Source organism: Engystomops pustulosus, chromosome 2 (assembly GCF_040894005.1).
Source record: "Engystomops pustulosus chromosome 2, aEngPut4.maternal, whole genome shotgun sequence".
Lineage (NCBI taxonomy): Eukaryota > Metazoa > Chordata > Amphibia > Anura > Leptodactylidae > Engystomops > Engystomops pustulosus.
In genome coordinates this window covers 66,343,670-66,368,802 of record NC_092412.1, presented here as the reverse complement: position 1 = coordinate 66,368,802, position 25,133 = coordinate 66,343,670, and the positions used below count along the sequence as shown (strand labels likewise).

The following is a 25,133-nucleotide window of genomic DNA, read 5'->3' as shown; positions in this document are numbered from 1 at the left end:
AATGACATGGGCACAGATGTGTCAGCAGTGCTAGTGTCAAAAACAAGAATAATTAAAGTATCTCCCTCTACATATTTTTTCCCATTGAGTTAACACTTCAAAACCCCAAAAATTACCGGGTTATGAAAGGCCTACAAAGGTTAAGCCTATATAATAGAATAAGAGGGATAGGAACTTCTTATAAATCCTCCTAATTGAGTCAATATGCAATCAAAAAATCTGCTGCTGAGTCTACAGAATTGTATACAGGCAGTCCCCGGATTACGTACAGGATAGGCCCTTAAGGTTTGTTCTTAAGTTGAATTTGTATGTAAGTCGGAACTGTATATTTTATCATTGTAATCCCAGACAGAATTTTGTTTGGTCTCTGTGACAATTGAATTTTAAAAATGTTGGATAGTCATAAGAACCAGGATTAATAATGAAGCTTAATTGCAGACACCTGTGATAACTGTTAGAGCTGTTTATTGTAGCCTAAGGATAAAGTAAAGTCATTTAACAATTTCCAGAGGACCGTTTGTAACTAGGGGTCGTCTGTAAGTCAAGTGTTCTTAAGTAGGGGACCGCCTGTATATGCCTATCTGTTTCATCTTAGACAGCAACAAGAAACATTAGAAAAAAAGTAAGAACATAAGTAATCTCTTATTATCTTCTAGACCTGAAATTTCCAAGTATACCACTGGACAAAGGTGTCCCTCCATCAACTGTGACAGAAATGCCCAGAAACATTGGATGCATGGCCACCACCAAGGTATGTTGTCTTGTTCCTTCTAAGATTTATTAAACTTGGCTTTGATATTGTTACATTTTGTCTATTTTATTCTGCTTGTCCGTTCAATAACTTACACTTTGGGGCTACTTTGTGGTTACTCCATAGGAGTCTGCTTAGATTGTATGACTTTGTTCATTGTTATTATTATTGTTTTGTATGGTTCCTTGCATATTTTATGTAATTAAATAATTATTTTTTATTGGTCAGAAGCACACTCTTTACATTTATGGCTGAGGTTCTTCCCTTTGACATGCTTTCTTAGTTTTTTTATTGATTTTACTGTCTTGTCTGTTTTCTCTTGGGTTTAATAAAGATATATTATGTTTGTATAATTTGGGTGTTATATTGTGTGTTCTTTATGGGTACTTTTCCTTGTTACATACATTGGACAACTATTTCTGGGAAGTTTTTTGAAAGGTGAGGCATGCTTTAAAGACTGATAACTTTGTTGTCAATGTTGTAATATGCTAAAATAATGAACTTACTATTTACCTGAACTGTTCGGACTAGGATATTGATATCACGGCGGCTATAATGATCTAGTGTTTCTTGTAAACTAATAAGATGAGGGTTGTAATGCTGGATTCTTTGCACATAGATGGCTGTTGGGAGGACACGTTCATGCTGGTAATTAAGTCTAATGAATCGGAAGGAAGAAAATAGACAAAATGTCATGAATAAATAAATAGTCTAGAAACAGGATGATTCAGCCTTTCCAGCCGGACACATTAATGGCTGATGAGTATATGGTTGCTGCGGTGTGCTGAGAGATTAGGGGAAGAGCCATGTCCTTTCTAGGTTACACATCAGCTTATTATAAACAATTTTAGGCCTCCTGGAAATACATATAATAAAGCAAAATATAAAGTATATTTCATAGCATTAACTTTTTACAAGAATGTGTGTGTTTTTTTAATTGTATTAAACATAATTTTGTGGCTTTATAGAGAAGTCTTTAGAGAATTTTAAGAAATAAAAAGATAAATCATGTTCTGCAGCCCAAAGCAACCAAAAAGTCATCCCCAATTTCTGCTCCATGTCTGCCACTTGTACCAGAGGGCTGATATAGATGATAGATTCCAATTCAGAAGCTCATGAGGCACCTGGATTCTTAAGATGCCGCAGTCTCTTAAAAATTGTGCCTTATCTTGTGCCAGTGGGCCAGGTGGATAGGAGCAGCGCACCAAATGCCAGGCCAGATAATTGTCTCTACAGTGTTTCGGAAATGAAATTGCCTGGTCACCTAATTGTTGACTAAAAAAGAAGCTTGCCGAGGTGGTCAAGCATCTATCCCTTCAGAGTCAGCGGTGGGATGCTTTTGCCTATAGGGTGTACCTCAATTTGAACATTTGAATACAGTTTAGGCAAAATATTAAATATATGTGTATGTATATGTCTAAAATGTATACAATGCATCTACCTACAAATATGCAACAAATGAAGTTGAGATGGTGGTCATAGAATTGTATTTCTATCATGGCACAACTTTGGTGCCACCGGACACCTGGTTTATGTGTGTTTTTCAGGAATTGTTAAATGATACATAATACATAATATATAGGAAATATTCTGAAAAATGAGACCGTAAAATTGAGTCCATTCTAGAGTTTTGATATTGGAGACCATATAGGGACCAGTTTCTTATTTTGTTTCTTAGTTCTATCAACATTAATAAATAATTAATTACGACTTAATAATTAGCTGGAGACAATTACATTTCTACAACTATTCAACTTTGGATAAAAGGTGGAGAGCGACATAGAAAGACAAGCTCTGCTCATGTGACTGCAGCAATTAACCTCTCGTGGAAGCACTTATAAAGGCATTGTTCCTTTAAGAAGATGAGCGGGTGTGTCGAGAGTAACTATGGAAACTTCAAGCCGAGAATAAAGGCAAAGCTCTTGCAAGCAGTTTAGTGGAGGCTTGAAGCAGACAGGCAAACACAGAACAGGGATATGAGGATTTTGGAGGTTGAAGTTCAGGTGGAAGGGAAAGGGTGGCCATAACTCCTGAGAAGAAGAATCTTATCATCATCACAGTCACAGGTGTCTCCTACAGAGCCTCCCCATCGTACGTAGCTGCTACTGGGCTCCTGGGGAAAGATGGACATCAGGTGAGAAGATGCAGGTGTTGATGGGTACTACATGTCACACCTATGTCACATGCTGGCTAGTTCCCATCATTTTACCGACATTGTTTCTCCAACATTTAGAGTTTCCTTAAATGTGTCTGAGGTTTAGTCACATTTTCACTTATTACAGAGAGCTAAGTATAGAACCTCTCACCGCCCCTTGTATCTTATCTAATCGTTGTGTCTACTTAATTTTTTTTTCCGGGAAAAAAAAATGGCGTAACGTGCCCACAGGTTGGACATAGATGTCCTTCACTCATTTCCATTTCTGAAGGCTAGTTGTTAAATACCCTGTTATAGCTCTCCAGAACAGTTCCAGATCTGAAGAACATTTGATTCACTTTGTCCCAGTCGTTCCTGACAGGCAATGCTTGATGTATGATAATAATTTGTCCCTCTAACCACAGACAGTCACATGGCACAAATCATTGCCTGCCCGCTTGTCCTGTGCTCGAAACAGAAACATTGTGGTGTACTTTCTAATCGCTTTTGTCAGACAGATAAGTGACAGATCTGTATGTTTTCTGTTCCAGCCTGTTCTTGGAGAGTGGGTACAGTGAGAAGTAGATGATGCCAGCCATGAGAGGGCTGCTAGCTCCTCAGAATACATTCCTAGATACCATAGCGACCAGGTTTGATGGAACACGTAAGTAATAAACATATCATCTTACTACTTCTTTCCGTTAGGTATCCAGTTGCACAGAGAATGTGGTCACAGTAAGGCTGGCCATAGACACTATACGAAAAGTTAACAATCCAACTATAAAGGACCTTCATTTATCAAAACTGTTATGTTTATGGGACTAAAATGATCAGTTCCTACCAAGTCCTATAAGTTTTTTTCTAATCATTGTGTATCCTACTGTTTTATCATTGTGCCTTTTGTAGTGATTTCACACTCTGTAAGAGACAATCTACAAGACCAAAAATCTTAGTATGATTGTATATTTTATCACCTGACTTGTCTGGTTGGTGAATTTAGCTATTGTTCAAGAAATAACAATGGCTGAGCATTTTTACTCTAAATCTGCATTTTGCTATTGCAATTTTATTCCTCCTGAAGATACAGGCGGTCAGCCCCCTACTTAAGGACACCCGACTTACAGACGACCTCTAGTTAATGACGGGCCCCTCTGGCCACTGTGACCTCTGGTGAAGCTCTCTGAATGCTTTATTATAGTCCCAGACTGCAATGATCAGCTGTAAGGTCTCTGTTAAGAAGCTTTATTGATAATCCTTGGTACAATAACAGCAAAATATTTTGAAACTCCAATTGTCACCAGGGCAAAAAAAAATTGGCTGGATCTACAATGATAAAATATACAGCTACGAATTCAGCTCAAGAACAAACCTATGGAAACAATCTTGTACATAACCCAGGGAATGCCTGTATATGGAAAAATTGACAACTGGGTGTTACTAATCAAATTGTCAAAGGTGCGTGTCCCTACATAGTTAGTGATTGGACAATGTCAGACTGTATATGGACAACCTCCCCAATGGTTAACAGCCATGTGTCAATTTATTCCTACATTTCTAGTAGGAATAACAGTGTTACAAGAATAATCGATAATCAGTTACATTATTATGAACAGAAGTATCTTCCAGGTCAGACATGGCAGAAGAGCTGACATACCTCTTTTTATATAACAGCCACTGGTTTAGGTCAAAGAATAAACCAGATGAGCAGTTCAATACCATATACAGTATGTTCAGCATAAACCTACTGCATTATCTAGTTTTATTGCAGCTTTCAGCAAGGTACGTAGTTATGTAACACTATATGGCCACTAATATTAAGATTAACTAAATTATATGCAATATACGTGAAGAAATGTTCAGTAAAAAGACCAGTTTAACTCTCTCCAGCCTCAATACTGGCACTGAGATCTCTCAATGGCTCATAGCAGCCTAATCATAATAATAGTCTATCATAGAAGGAGTCAAGAGATCTTTAGTCACAAAGAATTAGCACTTGTGGTGTCCTGCAGCATTGTGAAAACTGACATTTCCATGTCACCGTGTACAGACATTTGTATGATGGCTGCTACATGATGTACAGACAAGGGTGGCCTGATGTACAGACAAGGGTGGCCTTGGGGGCAGCAGTGCCCTTCTGCAATGCCAATATGACATGGCTGGAAAGAAATAAATGCTTGAAAACCTGCCATAAATTCTCTTTAATCTTCCCCCTAAATTACTATTCAATAGACTTTTCCTGGAATTGATCATTAGATAGGATGACTGTCTTGTTAGATGGATCACTTCTGCACATTTAATTGGCTTTATACCACAGGTTGTCATTCACATTCATTACATGAGCCACTTGGGGTAGAAATCCATGGAACATTGCAAATCATAGTCCAATAATACTGAATGTGTTCCCCTAATAAAAAAATAAGAAAATATGTCTTAAAGGGGTGTACCTGGAATTTTATTTTGATCATCTATTCTTAGAATAGGGCCCCGGTGATTTGTAGCACTCCAGTGAGTACTGCTTCCTCTTCATAGACCTGTGATGTCACATCATTTAGTCACATTTTAGTGACTGCTACTGACCTGCAGTACCATGCACTGCCATCATAAAATGTATGGCGAACTCTGAAGAAGCATGTCTATCTTAAATAAGAAATTCCTGGATTATCCCTTTAGTACTTAGAATCCTATATTGTGTCTAATGTATTATATTCCATCTCTGTAATTGGAAAAAATAAAAAGCAGATTATGCTACCAAAACTGCTCCATGTCTGCCATGGTTCAGGAAGACCATTCTTGATGCTAAGGGGGGAAGACCATGCTTGATGGTAAGGGGGGAAGACCATGCTTGATGGTAAGGGGGGAAGACCATGCTTGATGGTAAGGGGGCTGCCTTACAAGGTAGTAAAAGAGGTATAGTTTTCCTTGTCCCATTCTGGAAAACTTATTTGCATTTTTCCTGGAATCCCCTAGTGGAGCATCAATAGCTATAAGTCTCCACACGCCTATAAGGTGTCTATAATTGGCAAAGTCTTCATAAGGACCATGGTCCAGCAAGAGAAGAGATTATAGACTTAATAACAACCTGTAACATCATCTATCAGCTGCATCATAAAGCTATATGATTTATCTCCAATAGAATCTCAGTCACATGGCAAAGATCATGTAATCTTAAGAGCCAATCATTAATTCCAATGCTGTTTGGTCATGTAAGGAGTTTCTATTGGACAGAAATCATATCATCTCATATATATGACCAAGTCCGAAAAAGCTGAACTATAATAAAGTTACTACTGTTTAATTCTTATTTCCAGAAGTATGGAAGGATTTTTATGATGAAGAATTATGTGCATATAGTTATACCTTTCAAGGATGTGAGATATGTATGTGATTTAATAATAGTTAGGGTTTTGTTTGCATTGTATGTGTATCTAGGGTTGCCCATGCCACAGAAGAAGCATTTACTGAGAGACTCAGCAGTATATTTTATGGATGTGTTGTTTTAATACTTTAGTGAGTATATTAAATGTGTTTCATGTAGCATTTTTATGTGCATTATTATCAGAGGGATTTATTCTTTGCCATTTTACTTTATGAATTTGAAGAAGCAACCTGAAAAAACATTTTGTAGGCCCATAAAAATATCAGAGGCTATGTTGATTATAAATATACTTGATGAGAACATAATTCCTCGTTACGTTAAAGGGGTTGGCCTTAAGGAAAGCTTAACAGGTTAAAAAGGTAACCCTGTCAGGATCATCCATATTATTTTTGTTAGGGGAGGATTTATGATATCCTCTTTTAGAGTGCAATGGTCGTGTGTTTCAAATTAGTTAAAAGCACATTGCAAGGAATGACTCAGACCAGTGATTTTCAACCAGTGTGCCATGGCACACTAGTGTGCCGCGACACATGGTTGGGTGTGCCGCGGGGAAAGTTCCCCAAACTATGGTGCCCCCTGTGTTTTGTTTCCCAGAGAAATGTAAAATGAGAAATACTATAGTCATGAGGCTGGAGTACTACAAGTACCAGCTCATATGCTGAGTATATGAGCTGGCACTTGTACTCTGGCCTCATGGCCATGGTACTTCTCATTGTACCCCTTTATTTTGCAGTATATGAGCAACATAATAATCAGCACCATATACTAAAAGCAGGGAGAAGCTGAGAACTGTTGAGGAAGAGCTTTGTGTGTGTCTTTCCCCCATTCCTGCCAGGATATCCCTTTTGTGTTTATCGAAACAGGCCCAGGTTTCACACTGAGTAAAATAAATTTAGAATCTATATTATTAACTATATGTATAATATGACTGCTTTAGTGTCAGTTTGTGCTATTTTGGTTGGTGGTGTGCCCCAGGATTTTCTAAGTATAAAAAGTGTGCCGCGGCTCAAAAAAGCTTGAAAATCACTGACTCAGACAACTGCTGATTCAAGTGTCACTCGTGCTACTGCCTGGGCAAAATCAGCACTGCGCAAGTTTATTTGGTTTCACAAGTCTATATAGAAAAGCAGGAAGAGGAGGAGCATACAGAGCATAACATATCAGGCTTCCCAGATCGTGTAGTCTCCTGATTTTTCCAGCTGTCTCAGGAGAGTTCGCCTGCTGTCTCACGTTTGCATCACCATAGGGAATTCCTGAAATTCCGGGGCCTTGAAGTTTTAGGTGCGATCCACGATGTCGTCTCCATCTTAAATTATATTCTCTATTACAGTACTTTTAGGAAAATAAGACAAGTAGAAATGACAGGATGTGATCTGTCAGCTAGGTTTACCTTAACATTCTTACCCTGTAAAACCTTCCTTGGACCCTCCGGGAGAGACGACCAGCAGACCAGGGATTTCCTGTTAGGTCCCATCTCTGTTGCTTCATGCAGATGAAGGGGTTGTGCCACAGGTGTAACTAGGAGTTCAGCATGGGAGGGGGGGGGCAAAACTCACCAAGTGGGCCCCAACCCAGGTGGTGGTACTATCACCATACAGTGATTATATATTGGTAGATACTGGTTCTACTTAGTACATCTTATTAATAATCACAGTACATAACAATGTAATGACTTATAGGAGACATCTCTGTGTTCATCCACATTTCCTGTCGCTTCCATATGACGCCATGACCTCTTCCACCATCTGTGTCTTGTATTTATCTTTACATTAATATATAATTGGAGAAGTATTTGCATGCACCCCACAAAAGGTAAAAAGTGGTCACTTACACTATCTTGTTAAAATGGCTATCCATGATTACGGATAATAAAAGAAAATCTTCCATTTATATCCATCAACCTGGCATTCTTCATAATAGAATTGTGCTAAGCCCATAAATATATATATATATATATATATATATATATATATATATATATATATATATATATATATATATATATATATATATCATGGGTGCAGTAGGAGTACTGTACAATGCACATATATTCAGGATAGCCATAATAGTAATATTAGTAAAAGAGTTACAAAAAAGACAAATAGATACAAAACAAAAAGACTGGCACAGAGACTTACGTAAAACTCATTACTTACTTCACGCATGTGCTCTGACTCCCTTCCTCGTGCTGTGCTGACCACAAAGGACCTTTGGCGGACTGTCAAAGTTCCTGGAAGGTCGATAGTACTGCATGTGTGTTGGGAGCCGAAACACATGTATTACTATAGAGACTAGAAAAGGGCTGGACTGGTCTACGTATATAATTTTGCTTGTTTCCTAGGGATAGTTTGTCTTTGGAATAGTGGGCCCCCGAAGTACCAGGGCCCTGAGCTACCGCTCCCTTTGCCCCCCTAGTAGCTTCTCCTCTGCATAACATGCCCCGGCCGTCATAAACTCTCTACTATGAGGACATTCTGGTTATAACAGATGGGGTGAACAGATAGGGTATACAGACAGTAATTGCACATCCCCCTCCATACCCTGGAAGCCAACAAAGACAGGAAGTCATAAGAAGTCCCAGATTCTGCTGGCCAGCACCTGTTGCTCCAGGAGGCTCCTGGCAGTTTAACAGGGTAAGCATAACCCTATTAAACTTACCTGATGGTGGCCAACACCTTTAAACCTGCAGTCAAGCATTGAGGTGTCTCTGAGGTTGTGGGGATAGTGACTTACTAAAAAATTAAGGACTCATATACTCGGAAGAGCTACCAGGACATCCTGACGTGACATGTTATCCCTTTTGGCACCCAAATAATCACTCCTGTCTATGCAAAAGTACGCTCAGTCAAAAAAAGGACACCGTGTGCTGACGAACATGGTTTTCCATGAACTTCAGCCATATGAACTCCTTTGAGGTTCCCTGAACAGTTGTATTTGACAAATGCAAATTATGAGCTAAAATCACCTTTGGGAATTGCTGCAAAACAATTTGGATGCAATCGAAACATAAACTAAACAAATTGTCCAGTAGATTGGACCGAAATTTCATCATTTATGATAGCTGCTTGGATAGATAGAAATTTTTCGACTCTTTATTTTAGAATTTTTAAAAAATATTTTTTAAGAAACAGGAATAGGCAGCAAACACATTACCCAGATGATAAACAATGAAAGGACAATTGTCAACCATAAATGACTATAACATAAATGATGGATGAATTCAATACACATTTTTTAATAGCTGTGTATTCTAACCTTTATGCACAGTCTATATGTTTTATCATGTGATATTAGATATTATAAGGATAAAACATTAGAAGGCAGCTGTGTGGCTCTTCCATAATTATACTCTTTGCGGGCTCTTTTCACAGCAGTGTCAGTGCGGCACCTGTTCCAGTTAACTAGCTGAGCGTTTGCAGAGATTTCCATTGAAGTATAATCAGAGGATTGGTGGCAGCTTGTGCGGAGCGCAGACACTTTCATGCCAGTGTGTGTTTCTGTCCTCCCCCTGTGTAACTAGAGGTGATAGGAACGGCTGTGAGCCAGCAGTAATAATACTCTGTGAGAACTCTCTCACTCCCCTAGGAGAACATCAATACATGTTATTTAGATGAAGGATTGCATGGTGCAACAAGTCAACAACAAGAAAAATGATTTAGGAATATAAGGCAGAGGAATGTAGCGCTGGGTTTAAAAAGCTGCATTTACTTTAATGCCATGGATATAATTTGCAGGCAACAAATACAGAAAGACACATTTAAAGGGGGTGTCCACTTTCAGCAAATAATTGATATTGTTTGTGTAAGTAAAAGTTATACAATTTTCCAAAATACGATCTATATGAATTCCTCTTGGTTTTCCAGATCTCTGCTGCTGTCTTGCTATAGAAAGCTTCTGTGCTTTCTACCAGTGGATAGAAATCTGTCCATGGATGTGTGATGAGCATCCAGATGTACGAGCTGTTATTGTAACACAGCTCTTATTAATTTCTGTGATTATAACAGCTTGTGCACCTGCATGTTTTTTAATTAAAATCCATCCCCTATATACAGATCCACCATAGACAGTATATAGAGCGATGCCAAACCCAGTACCACACAGTCTCCCCCAGTAGACAGTATACAGAGCCATGCCTCCCCCAGCAGTATACAAAGCCTCCTCCCAGTGGTATACAAAGCCTCACCCCGGGTATACACAGCCTCCTCCCCACAGTATTTATACAGCCTTCCCCCAGTATACACAGCTCCCCTCCCCAGTATACACAACACTTCCAGTGTTATACACAGCCTCCATCCCAGTATACATGGCCCCTCCCCAGTATACACGGCCTCTTTCCAGTATACACAACCTTCCCCCAGTACTAGTATATACAGCTTTGACACCCATAGTATTGCCGCATACAGGTATACAGGCGCAATGTGCTGCACAACTCTGCCAATCAATTACGTCCACGCCTTAAAGGCGCAGATATAATTCAATTTTCACATAGACTACCAGGAGCAATCCGGTGCCCCTAAAAGGGTCCGCAATCTGCTGCCTGAGGCGGGAACTTCTTCCTGCCTCATGGCTGATGCGGCCTAGTGTATGTAGGGATACTTTGCATAAATCCAAAGAAAGATGGGGGGTGCAGAATACAGCAGCTAAGGAGAAAGCTGAATTGGTAATAACATTCCGATTACGTTGCACTCAGTACTTGCTATAAAGTGAAGAAAGTGGGTAGCAGAGCTGCCCCCATTAACCTGGTGATGAGATGATAATAGGGATTCCAAGTGCCAAATAAAAATTAAAAAAGGTTCTTGAGTTCTTTTTTAACCTCATAGGGAATATATTATGCATACAAAAATAAATGTAAGAAATAATTAAGTTAAATACACAGCAAGTGAAAGAACTACCCAACTATCACCATAGCTGCACACTTCGTCCGATCCAATACGTACTGGGTATCAAAGTGACTAACACAACATAGTCAACATGTTTTAATAAGAGTTTGGCATCAATTTTAAAGGGGATCATTAATGCAGTTTACATAGAAAAAAAATCTTATATAAAATATTTATCCAGAAGTAGTGTTAATAAAGGGTTAAAGACTAGTAGAATCAAAAATAGAAATTTGGGCAGCAGGTGCATTTACATCTCCGTGTATCTGAAGGTAGTTTTTTTTACATAATATTTACATGTTGTTTGTTCTTCGTCGATGTTCATTTCCAATTAGTTTTACTATGAAAACATGTAGATAAATCATCCACAAGCTTATAGTACAGCAATCTATAACACTCCTGTCATCCTGCACAAGCCACAAGGGTACATGACATGGAAAGTAACTTGTTGCCATTCATTAACCATGGGCCTGCTAGTTAGTGCTAGCATTTGCTTTTTCCTTTTGACTTTCTTAATGATCCGTTATGAAGCAATTTATACACAACACAAGTGCAGCAGTGTCTGAGTATATCCTTAGAGATATATCTCTGCCAATTACTATGGAAGTGTTTCATTGTATAGCAGCCTGAAAGAAACAACCGAGAATTCTTTAAAAATCCATATCCCCAGCAATATGCTCTCCATTTACAGAGATGACAGTATGGTCAATGATCCAATCTATATCAGCAACTCTGACCTTCCATACTGTAGACTGTGAGGTAGGAGCCCTGGAGAGCTGGTTTATCAGTTGTATGTTCAGAAGTGGTGCTGATTCTTTTACCTTGTGTCAAGGTCTCTTACTACTAATATTCTATATTATTCTACAATAGTTATGCCCAGAAGTGTAGCTAAAGGGCTCTCAGTGGCCACATAGTGGCTTGGTTTACAAACCCCTTTAACAACACATTAAATTCCTCTGATGTCTAACAGTATCCTAAATGCCCCCCCAATTAATCCCCCTTGCGCAGTTACATTTATGACACACATGCCCCATTCCATTGTAAGAAAATCATTAACCTTTTAATGCCTTGCATATGATCAAAAATGGATCTGCAAATGCTTCAGTATTCTCATAACACATCTCTGGAATAGCAACTGTTCAGCTTATAGCAATAGAACTGAGCCACTCTCCAGTACAGGCAGTCCCCTACTTGGTAGGGTTTGACAAAGCGCTATACGCGCGAAACAGGCTGTTACCTTGTGGACCCCGGCGTCCTCAGATGTCTGATGTTTTAACGCTTGAATAAAGGAATCGTGGATTGAGAAATGTGAGTGCCGTTCTGTTCTTGGACTTTCCAGTCCCCTACTTAAGGACACCCTAGTTACAGACAGACTCCTCTGCCCACTGTGACCTCTGGTGAAACTCTCTGGATGTTAGTCCCAGACTGCAATGATCAGCTGTTAGGTGTCTGCAATGAAGCTTTATTGACAATTATTGGTCCCATTACAGCACAAAATTGAAACTCCAATTGTCACTGGGACAAAAGAAAAAAAAAATTATCTGGAGCTGCAATTATATAATATACAGTATCAACTTACATACAAATTCAACTTAAGAACAAAGCTATGGACCCTATCTTGTATGTAACCTGGGGAATGCATGTATATAATTTATGTGGGATGGTACATATACCACATATATATCTTGCGGCTTGTGCCCTAATTATTTAAAACCCAAGTTATAAACCTGACTGCTGGTTTTGCATCAATGACTCATGTGATGTTGCTAAATGGTACAGATGGTCCAAGGCTGAAAGATGTGAAAAGAAGTTGGGCGCAGGGAATGGTCTCAGGTGGAAGTTTTGAACCCAAGCCCCAACCTGATGTAGTTCTTGTAGTCATGGAGGAAGATGTGGCAGAAGCAACAACTGACTAAAGTTTTGTAGGTGCCAGGGCATGGAGCTTCTGCTCCTTACTCACCCCAGTGCCTACTGTACCAGTACAGCTGTACTAGTGATGTGGGCTATAGGAAGTTAGAGGAGGAGTGGAAGTTTAGTGGCCAACTTTATAATTTTACCTGGTATCCAAGGATGTCTATAGCAGCTCCTCGGGCTGAATCCAGCAGCTAATCCCCTTGCTTTTTCTTGTAAAGGATCGGAGATGATGGCACCTGGTCACATGACATTAGGTCACGCCCCTCAACTCACTCTATTGATCCCTAGATACCAGGCAAGTTATAACTCTGATTTTATGGGGATCAGAGGGAAACCATATTAACTAAAACAGGGGTGTTAAATGTGGTAACGGGTTCCCTTTAAGTTGAATTTGTATATTAGTCAGAAATGCCATATTTTGTAAGTGTAACTCCAGACAAAATTGGGAAAATTGTATTTTCAAAATTTTGGGTGGTCAAGGGAAGAAGAATTAACAATAAAACTTCATTGCAGTCACCTTTGATAACTCTTATAGTTATATAAATAAAAGTATAAACCAGCATAATAAATAAAAAAAATAAAAATAAAGTACAGTAAATAACCAGCATCCAGAGGTCCATCTGTAACTAGGAGTTGTTTGTAAGTTGGGTGTCCTGGAGTCGGGGACTGCCTTTATATATATTTATATTATTAAATACACAATACTACACAACGACCTAGACATTTAAGAAATTGTGCACTGCTGACTATTGTATAAGCATCTCCTCTACTGGGGCATAAAAGGTGAGGGACTGTTGTGGAGCATTATGTTCCTAGGCACAGTCTTCAGCACCAAGGACAGATCGTCAAGTTCTGATAAAATGTTATCTTTACCTTTTCAAATGCTACTACATACATGATGGAACAGTTTGTTTATGTGTGTTGTAAGGACTATGTGGAAAATGGATGGGGTTAAACTTGAAAACTATCTACACATGGAAGATCAATACTGAAGACTCCTCCCTCCAACAAGGAAAATAAATGTCTTGGGTGATTTAGTGGTACATTAAGCCCACGGCTGATATAAAATCCTGTGCACAGACAATATAAAGGTGATATTTATCAAGCTGTTAGGAACATTGAAAGCCAATTGTTGAGCAATAATTTGATCTATGAGAGTGAGTTCAGCAACTTATCAACCAATAACAATTATATTGCTGGAGATATTGATAATATTTTTGTCCTTGGAGTGTCTTGTAATTGCCAGTGATGTGTTCTAGTTTGCAGGATTTTTATATGCCATCAATTGCTACTTGGACTACAGGGACATTGCTGTGAACATTGTGTTCAGGTAAAGTTCTGTAAGAACAACATGTGGCTGAACAAGAGAAACAAGGACTTTTAACATTCAATCAACATCCAGGATGCTAGCCTTCCCATGGCTTCTCTACAGTAATCAGCAAATTGCTGCAGGATTGGTCCCAACAAATACATGAATGGCTTGCAACTGTTGTGCACATAGAAGCACATAGAAGAAAACCTAAAATAGGGTCAGCTGCTGCAGGATATTAAATTAGGACACTTCCCAACTACAAACAATATTTTGAAATATATCAAATACTTCAAGCAATGTTGCTTTTCTATTTTTACTAAGACAATTCTAGATGAAGAGAGGTTTTCACCACAAGGTGCAACTACCATAGATTATCTGATGCCAGACTGAATTGAACTTGTTAGAACGTGAAAAAGAAGCATTTAAAGGGAACCTGTCACCACATTTTTCAGAAATGTAAAGGGTAATGGGAGGGTCTGAACCTGTTTCAGTAGGCCCCTGGGCGACAGAGCCTCAGTGGGCTCCTTTGCAGTGAACTCATGTGGCAGCATTAGAATTCAGAAACTAAGACCGGCTCCGGTTCCCTAACATATTCCCTAATTTATCATCCCAAACAGCCCCCTCATGTTTATATAGCCCCCCACACCCCATATGGATTCATTAGATACAGCCCTCTTCACCCCCATAGATTCCTTATGTAAAGCCTTATGTGCAACCCCCCCCACCGCTGCAGCTGGCGCCGGCCCTGGCTAAAGGAAAGCATGCCGGCGCCAATGCGGCACAATCCGATTGTGTGCACCAAAATCCCGGGGCAATACAGGGAAAATCCGCGCAAAACGGAAACATTTGGTTAACCCGTCGCAAAAACGCAAATCAGGCCCTTAGTAAATGACCCCCATTGTGTAAAACATTTCACACAATATTTCCTACCCCTAATAATAAGTAAACAGAGCTGTATATATCATATAACAGCATGTCCTAGCAGGGAGACATGTCAATCAGAAACAAGGAGACAGGGCAATGCACATAAATTTTAATAGGCAGGACTGCATAAATATCATTGGACTCGCCCCTGGTGAGTTGCATATTAGTTTACAAACTGATTTTTAACATTGCAGCCATGGAAATGAACCATTTAGGGATAAGGGCAATGGTTTTTAATTAGAGTTTTTTATGAAGTATTTATTTTCGGTGAGTTAATTTAAATGGCAGGTTCCCTTTAATGACCGCAAGACCATATTTATTGGAGCTGTATTTACACCAATTTTTTTTCAAAAATATGACTGAAGACTGTAATTATGAAAAAACAGAGTCTTCGTAGTTATTTCTTTACTAATAATCTGTCATTTATCTAGGGAGATTTATAGCCTATCCACATGCTCTGTAAATAAATGTACTGCATACTGCTTGGTGGTGCCAGTTTTAATCCATAGCAGCCAATGGGGGTAATTTCAGGGGCGTAACAATTGTGGTCGCAGGGGGTGCGACTGAGACCGACTAAGACCCTTTTACAGTGCACGGACTGTTCTGTATTTGGTCCATGCACTGGATCTGGAGGGCCAGCAGCTGTCACAATTCAAAATGAGAACGGGCACCCGCTCCGCCCACCGTCCCCACCAACCTCACCCATCACTTTGGCTGACACAGGCTTAATGACGCATCTGCTTGCACCGGGTCTGCTGAGGTCTATGACCCGGCACTTGACCTGGCAGACGCGTCATCAGCTGTTGCCTGCGCCAAATCTCTAGATAAGAGAGAGAGAGCAAAGAGGAGCGGAATAAGGTAAGAATATTATTTTTTATTTTGCTTAAATACATTTACTAGTACTACTATTATTACTGTTACTGTTGGTGCAAGTTAGGAAATGGCTATTTCGGGGGATATTACTTATAGTTACAGGTGCGTGGGGAAACATTAATTATGGCTACTGGTGAAGGGGGCATTAATTATGACTACTGGTGGGGGGGGCATTAATTATGGTTACTGGTGTTAGGGATTTTTATGCAGGGCCCCAACAGCCCTCTTGACTTTTGTAAGGTGAGTCCTAATTAACCCTTTGAGGGAGGATGAGATAGCTGCCGGCAGCGAGCTGACAGAGTAAATGAAAAACACAGTCGGTCTTCCGATGCACTCAAATCCAACTGTTCTACTTATCTCAACAACCTTCTGTCTACTTACATCAAGCCAATCTTCTGTCTACCTACATCTTTTTGTCTGCAATGCACTTGGCTCAATTCCAATTCACAACTCATCATAAATGCCTACTACTGCAACACAACCAAACTTGTCCCCACAGACACAGCGAATGCCAACACCTCGATTTACTGACCCCAAAGAAACTAGATACCAGACTTCCACAGAGGACTCTACACCAAGTCAACTCTGACCTGTCACTACTCTTTCACTGACTCTACACCAAGTCCACTCTCTTACCGACTCTTTACTAAGTCACTACTAGTTCTTACAGTCCCACGAGGCTGTTCAGACTCCCAAAAAAAGAAAGCTTAACACACACTTGATCAGAGCGGGTCTCCGCTGCACGTGCACAAATTGAGCTCTATACCTCTATGGGCAACCCTATTGGCACCAGTCAAACAGTACTAGACACTATGATAATCACAACAGAATATCTCCCACTCTCCCACTCTAGCATTGCAGACATCTAAGGGTTACTCCCTCCCGTCTCACTGCTTCAGCTAACACCACAGACTGTCTGACCATCCGTCACTGTCCAGTCTCTGTTCAGTCTCTGTCCATCACCTTACAAAGTGGTTCTTTGCCAAAAACTCTGAGCTTAGGTTACAGTGAACAACAGTGGCAAATACATAACACAGAGACAGTCTTACCCGGTCCGTCCAACCAGTGAACCAGAAGTGACATATCAAGGTAGACAAGAAAAATTAATCTCTTACCCTGAGAGCTCTCTGGTCAGTTCTGTTCACCAAGCCGGCGGGGACTCTTCACGGAGGCTGTCTTGGTGCTGTTGTTGCTTACTCCTAAACCCACCCAGATGGACGCCAAATACTGTTAGGGATTTTTATGCAGGGCCCCAACAGCCCTCTTGACTTTTGTAAGGTGAGTCCTAATTAACCCTTGAAGGAAGATCTTGACTAAGAGATTGACGTGTGTGGCTTAGTCTCTATGTTCCATCAAGGGTTAATTAGGACTCACCTTACAAAAGTCAAGAGGGCTGTTGGGGCCCTGCATAAAAATCCCTAACACTGGTGAGGGGGGGGCATTAATTATGGCTACTGGTGCGTGGGGAATTCATTATGGCTACTGCTGAGGGGGGCATTCATTATGGCTACTGGTGGGGGGGCATTCATTATGGCTACTGGCGAGGGGGGGCATTAATTATGGTTACTGGTGAGGGGGGGGCATTAATTATGGCTACTGGTGAGTGGGGAATTCATTATGGCTACTGCTGAGGGGGGCATTCATTATGGCTACTGGGGGGGGGGGCATTCATTATGGTTACTGGTGAGGGGGGGCATTAATTATGACTACTGGTGGGGGGGCATTAATTATGGCTACTGGCGAGGGGGGGGCATTAATTATGGTTACTGGTGAGGGGGGGCATTAATTATGGCTACTGGCGAGGGGGGGGCATTCATTATGGCTACTGGTGAGGGGTGGCATTAATTATTGCTACTGGTGAAGGGGGGCATTAATTATGGCTACTGGTGAAGGAGTGGGCATTCATTATGGCTACTGGTGAGGGGGGCATTAATTATGGCTACTGGTGAGGGAGGGCATTAATTATGGCTACTGGTGAAGGGGGGCATTAATTATGGCTACTGGTGAAGGGGGGCATTAATTATGGCTACTGGTGAAGGGTGGCATTAATTATTGCTACTGGTGAAGGGGGGCATTAATTATGGCTACTGGTGAGGGAGGGGGCATTCATTATGGCTACTGGTGAGGGGGGCATTAATTATGGCTACTGGCGAGGGGGGGCATTAACTATGGCTACTGGTGAGGGGGGGCATTAATTATGGCTACTGGTGAGTAGGGAATTCATTATGGCTACTGCTGAGGGGGGCATTCATTATGGCTACTGGTGAGGGGTGGCATTAATTATTGCTACTGGTGAAGGGGGGCATTAATTATGGCTACTGGTGAAGGAGGGGGCATTCATTATGGCTACTGGTGAGGGGGGCATTAATTATGGCTACTGGTGAGGGAGGGCATTAATTATGGCTACTGTTGAAGGGGGGCATTAAATATGGCTACTGGTGAAGGGGGGCATTAATTATGGCTACTGGTGAAGGGTGGCATTAATTATTGCTACTGGTGAAGGGGGGCATTAATTATGGCTACTGGTGAGGGAGGGGGCATTCATTATGGCTACTGGTGAGGGGGGCATTAATTATGGCTACTGGTGAGGGAGGTGGGCATTCATTATGCCTACTGGCGAAGGGGGGCATTAATTATGGCTACTGGTGAGGGAGGGGGCATTCATTATGGCTACTGGTGGGGGGGGGCATTAATTATGGCTACTGGTGAATTAGGAAACATTACTTATGGCTATTTGTGAGGGGGGAACATTAATTATGGCTACTGGTGGAGGGGGGTATTAATTATGGCTACTGGTGGAGGGGGGTATTAATTATGGCTACTGGTGAGTGGGGCATTAATTATGGCTACTGGTGGATGGGGAAACATTAATTATGGCTACTGGTGAGGGGGGGCATTCATTATAGCTACTGGTGAGGGGCAGGATATTACTTATGGCTACTGGTGGGGGGCAGGATATTACTAATGGCTACTGCTGGGGGCATGATATTACTAATGGATACTGGTGGGGGGCAGGATATTACTAATGGCTACTGGTGGGGGGAGGCTATTACTAATAGTTACAGTGGGGGCAAAATTAATAATGGCTGTGACCTGGCTACTATGGGGGCACTATGACTTGGCTACTGTGGGGAACATTGTGGCTGTTTGCTGCTGTGGTGGTCCTGTGACTCTTTAAAAAAAAGTGTACTCACCGCCTCCGGCGCTACTGATGTTACACACAACGATCTGTTTGTTTACAGGGGCACAGAAGCCGTTCAGAGGGAACTTCCGGCCAGTGAGGTGGCTGACCACTCCCACCCGTCCCTATCTCTCAGCATTATAAGTGCTGGGAGATAGTGTTGGATATTTCAGTGGCTAGCAAGCTGCCCCATTACTTTCTATTGACTCACAAATCATGGAGCTGCTGAAATGCGGGAGTAGGGTTCAATGTTTTTATGCATAGCGTTGGGGGGGGGGGCCTTATTGGGAATTTTGCCCTGGGGCCCAGAGGACTCTAGATACACCACTGGGTAATTTGTAGTCATTGCACACTATTTATCTCTCAGTGTATAACAGACCTAAATATGTTGTTTACTTTCATTGATAAATGCCTGGTCTCTACGTAGAGTTGTAATTCACACTCCAAAAAAATTGGTCTTTGATATGTAAGATTTATACAAAAATATGTTGTTGCGATCATGTCACAACATTGTCCGTTACACCTTTATCTGATGAATAGTTTGGGATTAAATCTGTAACAATCATAAGCTTTCTTATTCCATAACAACCTCTTATTTTGGATCATTTGGTTTTGTTGCATTTACATCAGTAAGGATTAAGCAGGAATTGTTAGAGTAATGATATCTAATTAGCTCCGAGGAGCAGTAAACCTTAAGTGCAGCTCAGAAGAAGAGCTATTAATATCAGTGGCACATAAGTATGTGAATTTATCTAGAGATTCTCAGGATTAGAGAGATGTGAGATACAATAGTTATTACAAAAGGGGGAGCAGATATCTTGTAAATTGGGTGAGATTATAGTTTTTGTATTTTGGTCGCCATACACATTAGAGTACAATGACAGCAACAGGTCCCCGGACGACGTATTCCATCTGTGCTATACGTTTCAATACACGTTGGAATCCTCCTGATGTGTCCTTACAATGTATGGTAAATAAAGTGATGTAAACCCAGCCTAAGACTACCTGCACACGAACGTATGCCCCCTGAGCCATAGCGTGGTGGGCATCGTTGTCCGCGATGGAGAGGAGGAGTGGTGACCCCTCCCCTATTCACAGCGATGCATGGCACATGGGGAAAGATAGGAAATGTCCTATCTTTTCCCTATGTACGGAGCAGTACCTTGCATACATAAACTTGGGGCCGTACATACCCCTCCCCAACGGCCGTGTGAATGCTGCCTAATGCTGTTTCAGCAATAAAAACTGCTACAAAATATGTGAAACAGCAGTGAACTTACAGTTATGTCACTGGGTATATGGTGACATTGCAATACATGCCTGTAAACATGACCTGATGACATGAAAATGTTGGTGTATATTTAAACATTGTAATTCTATTGTTTTTCTATAGTTCACTCTCCATTATTGTTTATCTCTTCTCACTTCTCCATTTTTCATTCTCCCTCTGTCTGTTCCTCTCCCCATTCACCTTCTCTCTACAGACAGTAACTTTGTCCTTGGTAACGCTCAGCTGCCACATTCCTACCCTGTGGTGTATTGCTCAGATGGCTTTTGTGAGTTGACTGGCTTTGCCCGGGCGGAGGTCATGCAGAGGTCCTGTGCTTGTACCTTCTTGTATGGTTCAGATACTGGAGAACAGGTCAAGCAGTGCATCCAAAAAGCTCTGAATGACAAGGAAGAGCTCAAGGCTGAGTTACTGCTTTACAGGAAAAATGGTGAGTGAATTGTACTGGAATTAATTGTATAAAATAGTATGGCTGCTCTAAAACAGTTTACAGAGCAGTAACTACTTCCCCAATATGGCACAGCGTGTATTTCAACCGGGTTAAAAATGCAACTTTCAGACCCCTGATAGAACAGAAGATCCCCTACCAATGCCCAATTCATCTGCAGTTAGGAGACAATGAGGAAGCTCTCATGCACATAAAATAGTTCACCAATCCATTAACATACATTTTTTTTGCAGCTTTACAAATGGTCTGTTTCAATACAGATATATTTCAAGTACTTTATCTCTCTTGAAACATGTATTGATAGTGTACCTGACCAAAGAAATCCAAGACAGCACACAAATAACAATGTAAATAAAAGCATAAATTTATTGGATAACAGATCAAAAACCACATAATAAAAAAGAGGAACAACACACAGAAAATACAGGGCCCACACATATACTGTATACTGTACTAATAAAGTACGGTATATACGGACACTCACTTCTACTACACTGAATCCAATGGCAAGCAAAATCCCCTAGTATATATCAGCATAAATCCTGCTAAATAAACAAAATATAACAGGGCTGAGCAAAAGGTCAGTATAAAAGTATATGTATACAGACCAAGGGAGCCGTTCCCCGACATGTGTGTTTCATGTGTTTTGATGAAGGAGACAATGGCTAGAACTGTCCTGTGTCAGGCAAAACTGCATTTCAGAGAACCTCTTCTTCAGATATTTTGGAGAGACCCTTTTGCACAACCTCATGTCAGTCTAAACTCGTCTGTATTTTCTATTTTTATATTGTGCAGCTTGAAATTTTCTTCATGTGCTTTCCAGAGGGATATTTTATTCAGTAGTATAACTTCAGTCTGTGGCTATTCACTTTGTCAAGTATTAGAAAATTACTTTTACATCTTTTTTTCTTGAAATTGTAGTTGCAATCCAAAGAAGTTGTTTTGTGTGACAGATTTAATTTAGTTCATTAATGATTAGGCCATAAATATAATGGTACATGGTTTACGGATAATTGGGGATGATTTTATGATTCAGGTCATGTTGTAGATGGTAAACATGATAGATGATTTTTTTTATTACTACCAGGTTCACAGTTCTTGTGTCTTCTGGATGTTGTACCAATCAAGAATGAAAAAGGGGAGGTGGTTCTTTTCCTGGTTTCATATAAAGACATCACTGATACCAAGAACCGGCCAGGAGCAGAGCGCTGGAAAGATACAGGTCTTTTTTAGTAAAATTAAGGCTCGTTTCACATGGATGTATGATTTCTCTAGTCCTGTATTTCTGTACCGTATGAATCTGTATACACGTGACTTTTTTCCTCCGAATGTGCACGTATATGTCTATACCGTATCCATATAAAATGCTGTGGGCTGGCATATGATGCAGAATGCACCTCCCACTGGTTCTGGTCTCCCTGGATACTGTACATATATACAGCAGCATATATGGTGCACAACCATATGCAACACATATACAACATGTTTTTTAAATGTTCCCAAAGACTTTTATGAGGTATACCGAACGGTAAAAACTGGATAAAATAGTATGTGCTCTATATTTTTTTATACCTCGTGGTACGGTTGACAATACGGCCATTGAAACTAATATGGCCGCATCCTATCCGTATGAAAACGGTACGGTACAGGCAGCATATGGCTGTTTGCATACATTTGTGTAAAAGAGGGCTAAGTAATACGTATTTTAGAGTCTATAAATACATATTGAATACATGTTGAATGGCAGCATACTCTCTTAGCAGGAAGGGGAGAGCAACATTCTCGTGCCACGGGTAAAGGTTTCAATGCCAATCGTAGGCGAAGCCGCGCTGTTCTATACCACCTTTCAGGACATCTGCAAAAACAGAATAAAGCTAAAGCAAAAATTGGAAAGGTAAAAACATAGGTTTTCTTTATATATATATGTGTGTGTGAAAAGAATAGACAGTCCATCAGTGGTAGAGTAAGTAGATCATAGGCCCTGAGCTCTACACCAAGCTGGAGAATTCCTTCCCCAATTGTTGTCTTGCCATATCTATAGTCAATATCACCTTTCTCTGTTCGTAATAATAATGTGTTCCTATTCCCTTGTCTGACTGATCAGCTATCACTGATGGTATCATATGGTGTAGGGGCACATCTCATGGAAAAGTAGAATTCAATAAGGTATGGGGTAAACACAGATAATAACAGTTATCTATAAATCCCAGGACTCATGGATGACAATGTTTCTCACATACATATTTACTTTCCTTTACTTCTACAAGTGGCCCAGTCCACCATGGCAATAAGTTGGTCTGGGGTTCTTATATGAGCGTTTTTAAAACATTATGAGATAGATGTTGCTCATATAAAATTAATAATTTACATTTTCATCAATCCACTTAATTATATTTTAGGGTGTTTTTGGTGAGAAGCCTCGGGTTCCAGAATATAAAGTTGTCTCTGTGCGTAAATCTCCTTTTATACTCCTACACTATGGTCCATTTAAAGCCTGCTGGGACTGTTTAATCCTCCTTGCTACTCTCTATGTAGCTGTGACTGTGCCCTACAGTTTCTGCTTCGGTACTGGAAGAGAAGAAGGTGCTAAAAGTCCAAGAAGTCCACCAAGTGCATGTGATCTTGTGGTAGAAATCCTGTTCATTCTAGGTATGTATGAAGAGCTAAATCTGGAGTAAAAATATAAAGAAAACAAGGCAATAGGCAAAGCATTATATTATACATAAAATCTGACTAGAAAGATAACATAGGTACGATGTGTTCACAAGCAATTCAGAATTTGGTGTGAGTTAATATAATCCCTCCTAAATGTATTTATTTCTCCAAGTACTCAAGTAAAATTAAGATATCAGCATGATCAGTCCTGAATTTGAGCAGAGGATTAGCATTGATCTCTAGGGAACTAAGAAGAAATGAATTTGTGGATCTTCTTTGAATGGTAGAACAAGGTTGAGAGTGTTATGGAAAACTATGATAATGGGTTATAAATGGATTTATTGAGAAGTCTCAGAAATATGTCTGACATATTACAGCTCCTGTGATTTGGGAGTGCCTTTGTTATTAGTTTTTGTCCATTACTAGTAAGCAAAATGCTACACTCTTTCTTAAAGTCGGACTGTACTCTCTGGTGTTACCAGAGCCCCTCCATGTTGCACCTTCACAGGCTGTTAGACAGCCCCCCCTTCCCCCTTTGCTCCCTAAGCACTTCCCCGCTCCTTCTGTCTGACGTTAACTCACTGCAGCAAAGGAAGTTTCAGCATACAGTGGGAGGGGGAAGTGCTTCTTGCACATTGTAACATGGAGGGCTCTGGTAACACCAGCATAATTATAAAAGTTGATTCTAGAAGGAAGGAGGCCCTGGATAACAAATATAAGAAGATTACCACAGTCACTGTATCTGGGTCTATGAGTAAGTGCCCCCGGGTTATCATACTGGATTTTGATGGTAGGTTTCCTTTAAAGCTTGATCATTTAGCTGCGATTTTATGATTCCAGTTCTTTTTTGTGCAAGAGGGATCCAATTGTTCATCATAGTTTATTACATCTAAGCGAGCAATACATGGGCAGTAGAACTATGGATTTCGCTGCCATCACCCTTAAATGTGTTGAGGTTTAGTTCATCCTTAAATTACTGTATTTCTCCTTTTTTCTATTTACTCCTTTTCTACCTAAAATATATATAATTCTACCTGTAAACAAGTCTAAAACCAGAAAAGTCAACAAAGTCCTAGTGTTTCCTACCCTAATTTTCTCCACTTCATTCATTCGAATTTGTCTCATGTTACAGTTAAAATTGAAAAATGTATAAAACTATGTTCCTTACATGTGTCAGCCAAGTATATGTGACTCCTCCTCACAATCATGTGTCTGGCTGTAGGACAACTGGCAGCAGCAGGATCCTCCTTACTGTCTCAACTCCATTGCCCGTCATTCTCCAACTAAAAACATTTCTATAGGAACATATAAAAAATGTTGACAGCTAACAGTGAGGAAAAGTTAATCTTAGGCTGGATTCACACGACCGGTGCCCGCCGTACCGTAGCACGGCAGCGCGC

At 40.4% G+C, this 25,133-nt stretch overlaps 1 protein-coding gene across 2 annotated transcripts in view; it reads left to right on the top strand.

Annotated features, from left to right (window-relative positions):
- The first annotated feature begins 2,744 nt into the window (after positions 1 to 2,744).
- The window catches only part of KCNH3 (potassium voltage-gated channel subfamily H member 3), a 48,279-nt gene continuing 25,890 nt past the window's right edge, over positions 2,745 to 25,133 (top strand). The window contains exons 1-6 of one of the 2 annotated variants that reach the window (XM_072135110.1): positions 2,745 to 2,885; positions 3,437 to 3,549; positions 20,827 to 21,060; positions 22,166 to 22,300; positions 22,842 to 22,972; positions 23,478 to 23,727. In XM_072135110.1, the coding sequence (XP_071991211.1) occupies positions 3,471 to 3,549; positions 20,827 to 21,060; positions 22,166 to 22,300; positions 22,842 to 22,972; positions 23,478 to 23,727 (829 nt within the window). In that variant the 5' untranslated portion in view covers positions 2,745 to 2,885; positions 3,437 to 3,470. Of the gene's footprint in view, positions 2,886 to 3,436; positions 3,550 to 20,826; positions 21,061 to 22,165; positions 22,301 to 22,838; positions 22,973 to 23,477; positions 23,728 to 25,133 lie in introns of both variants that reach the window. The other variant, XM_072135109.1, reaches the window with a different exon arrangement.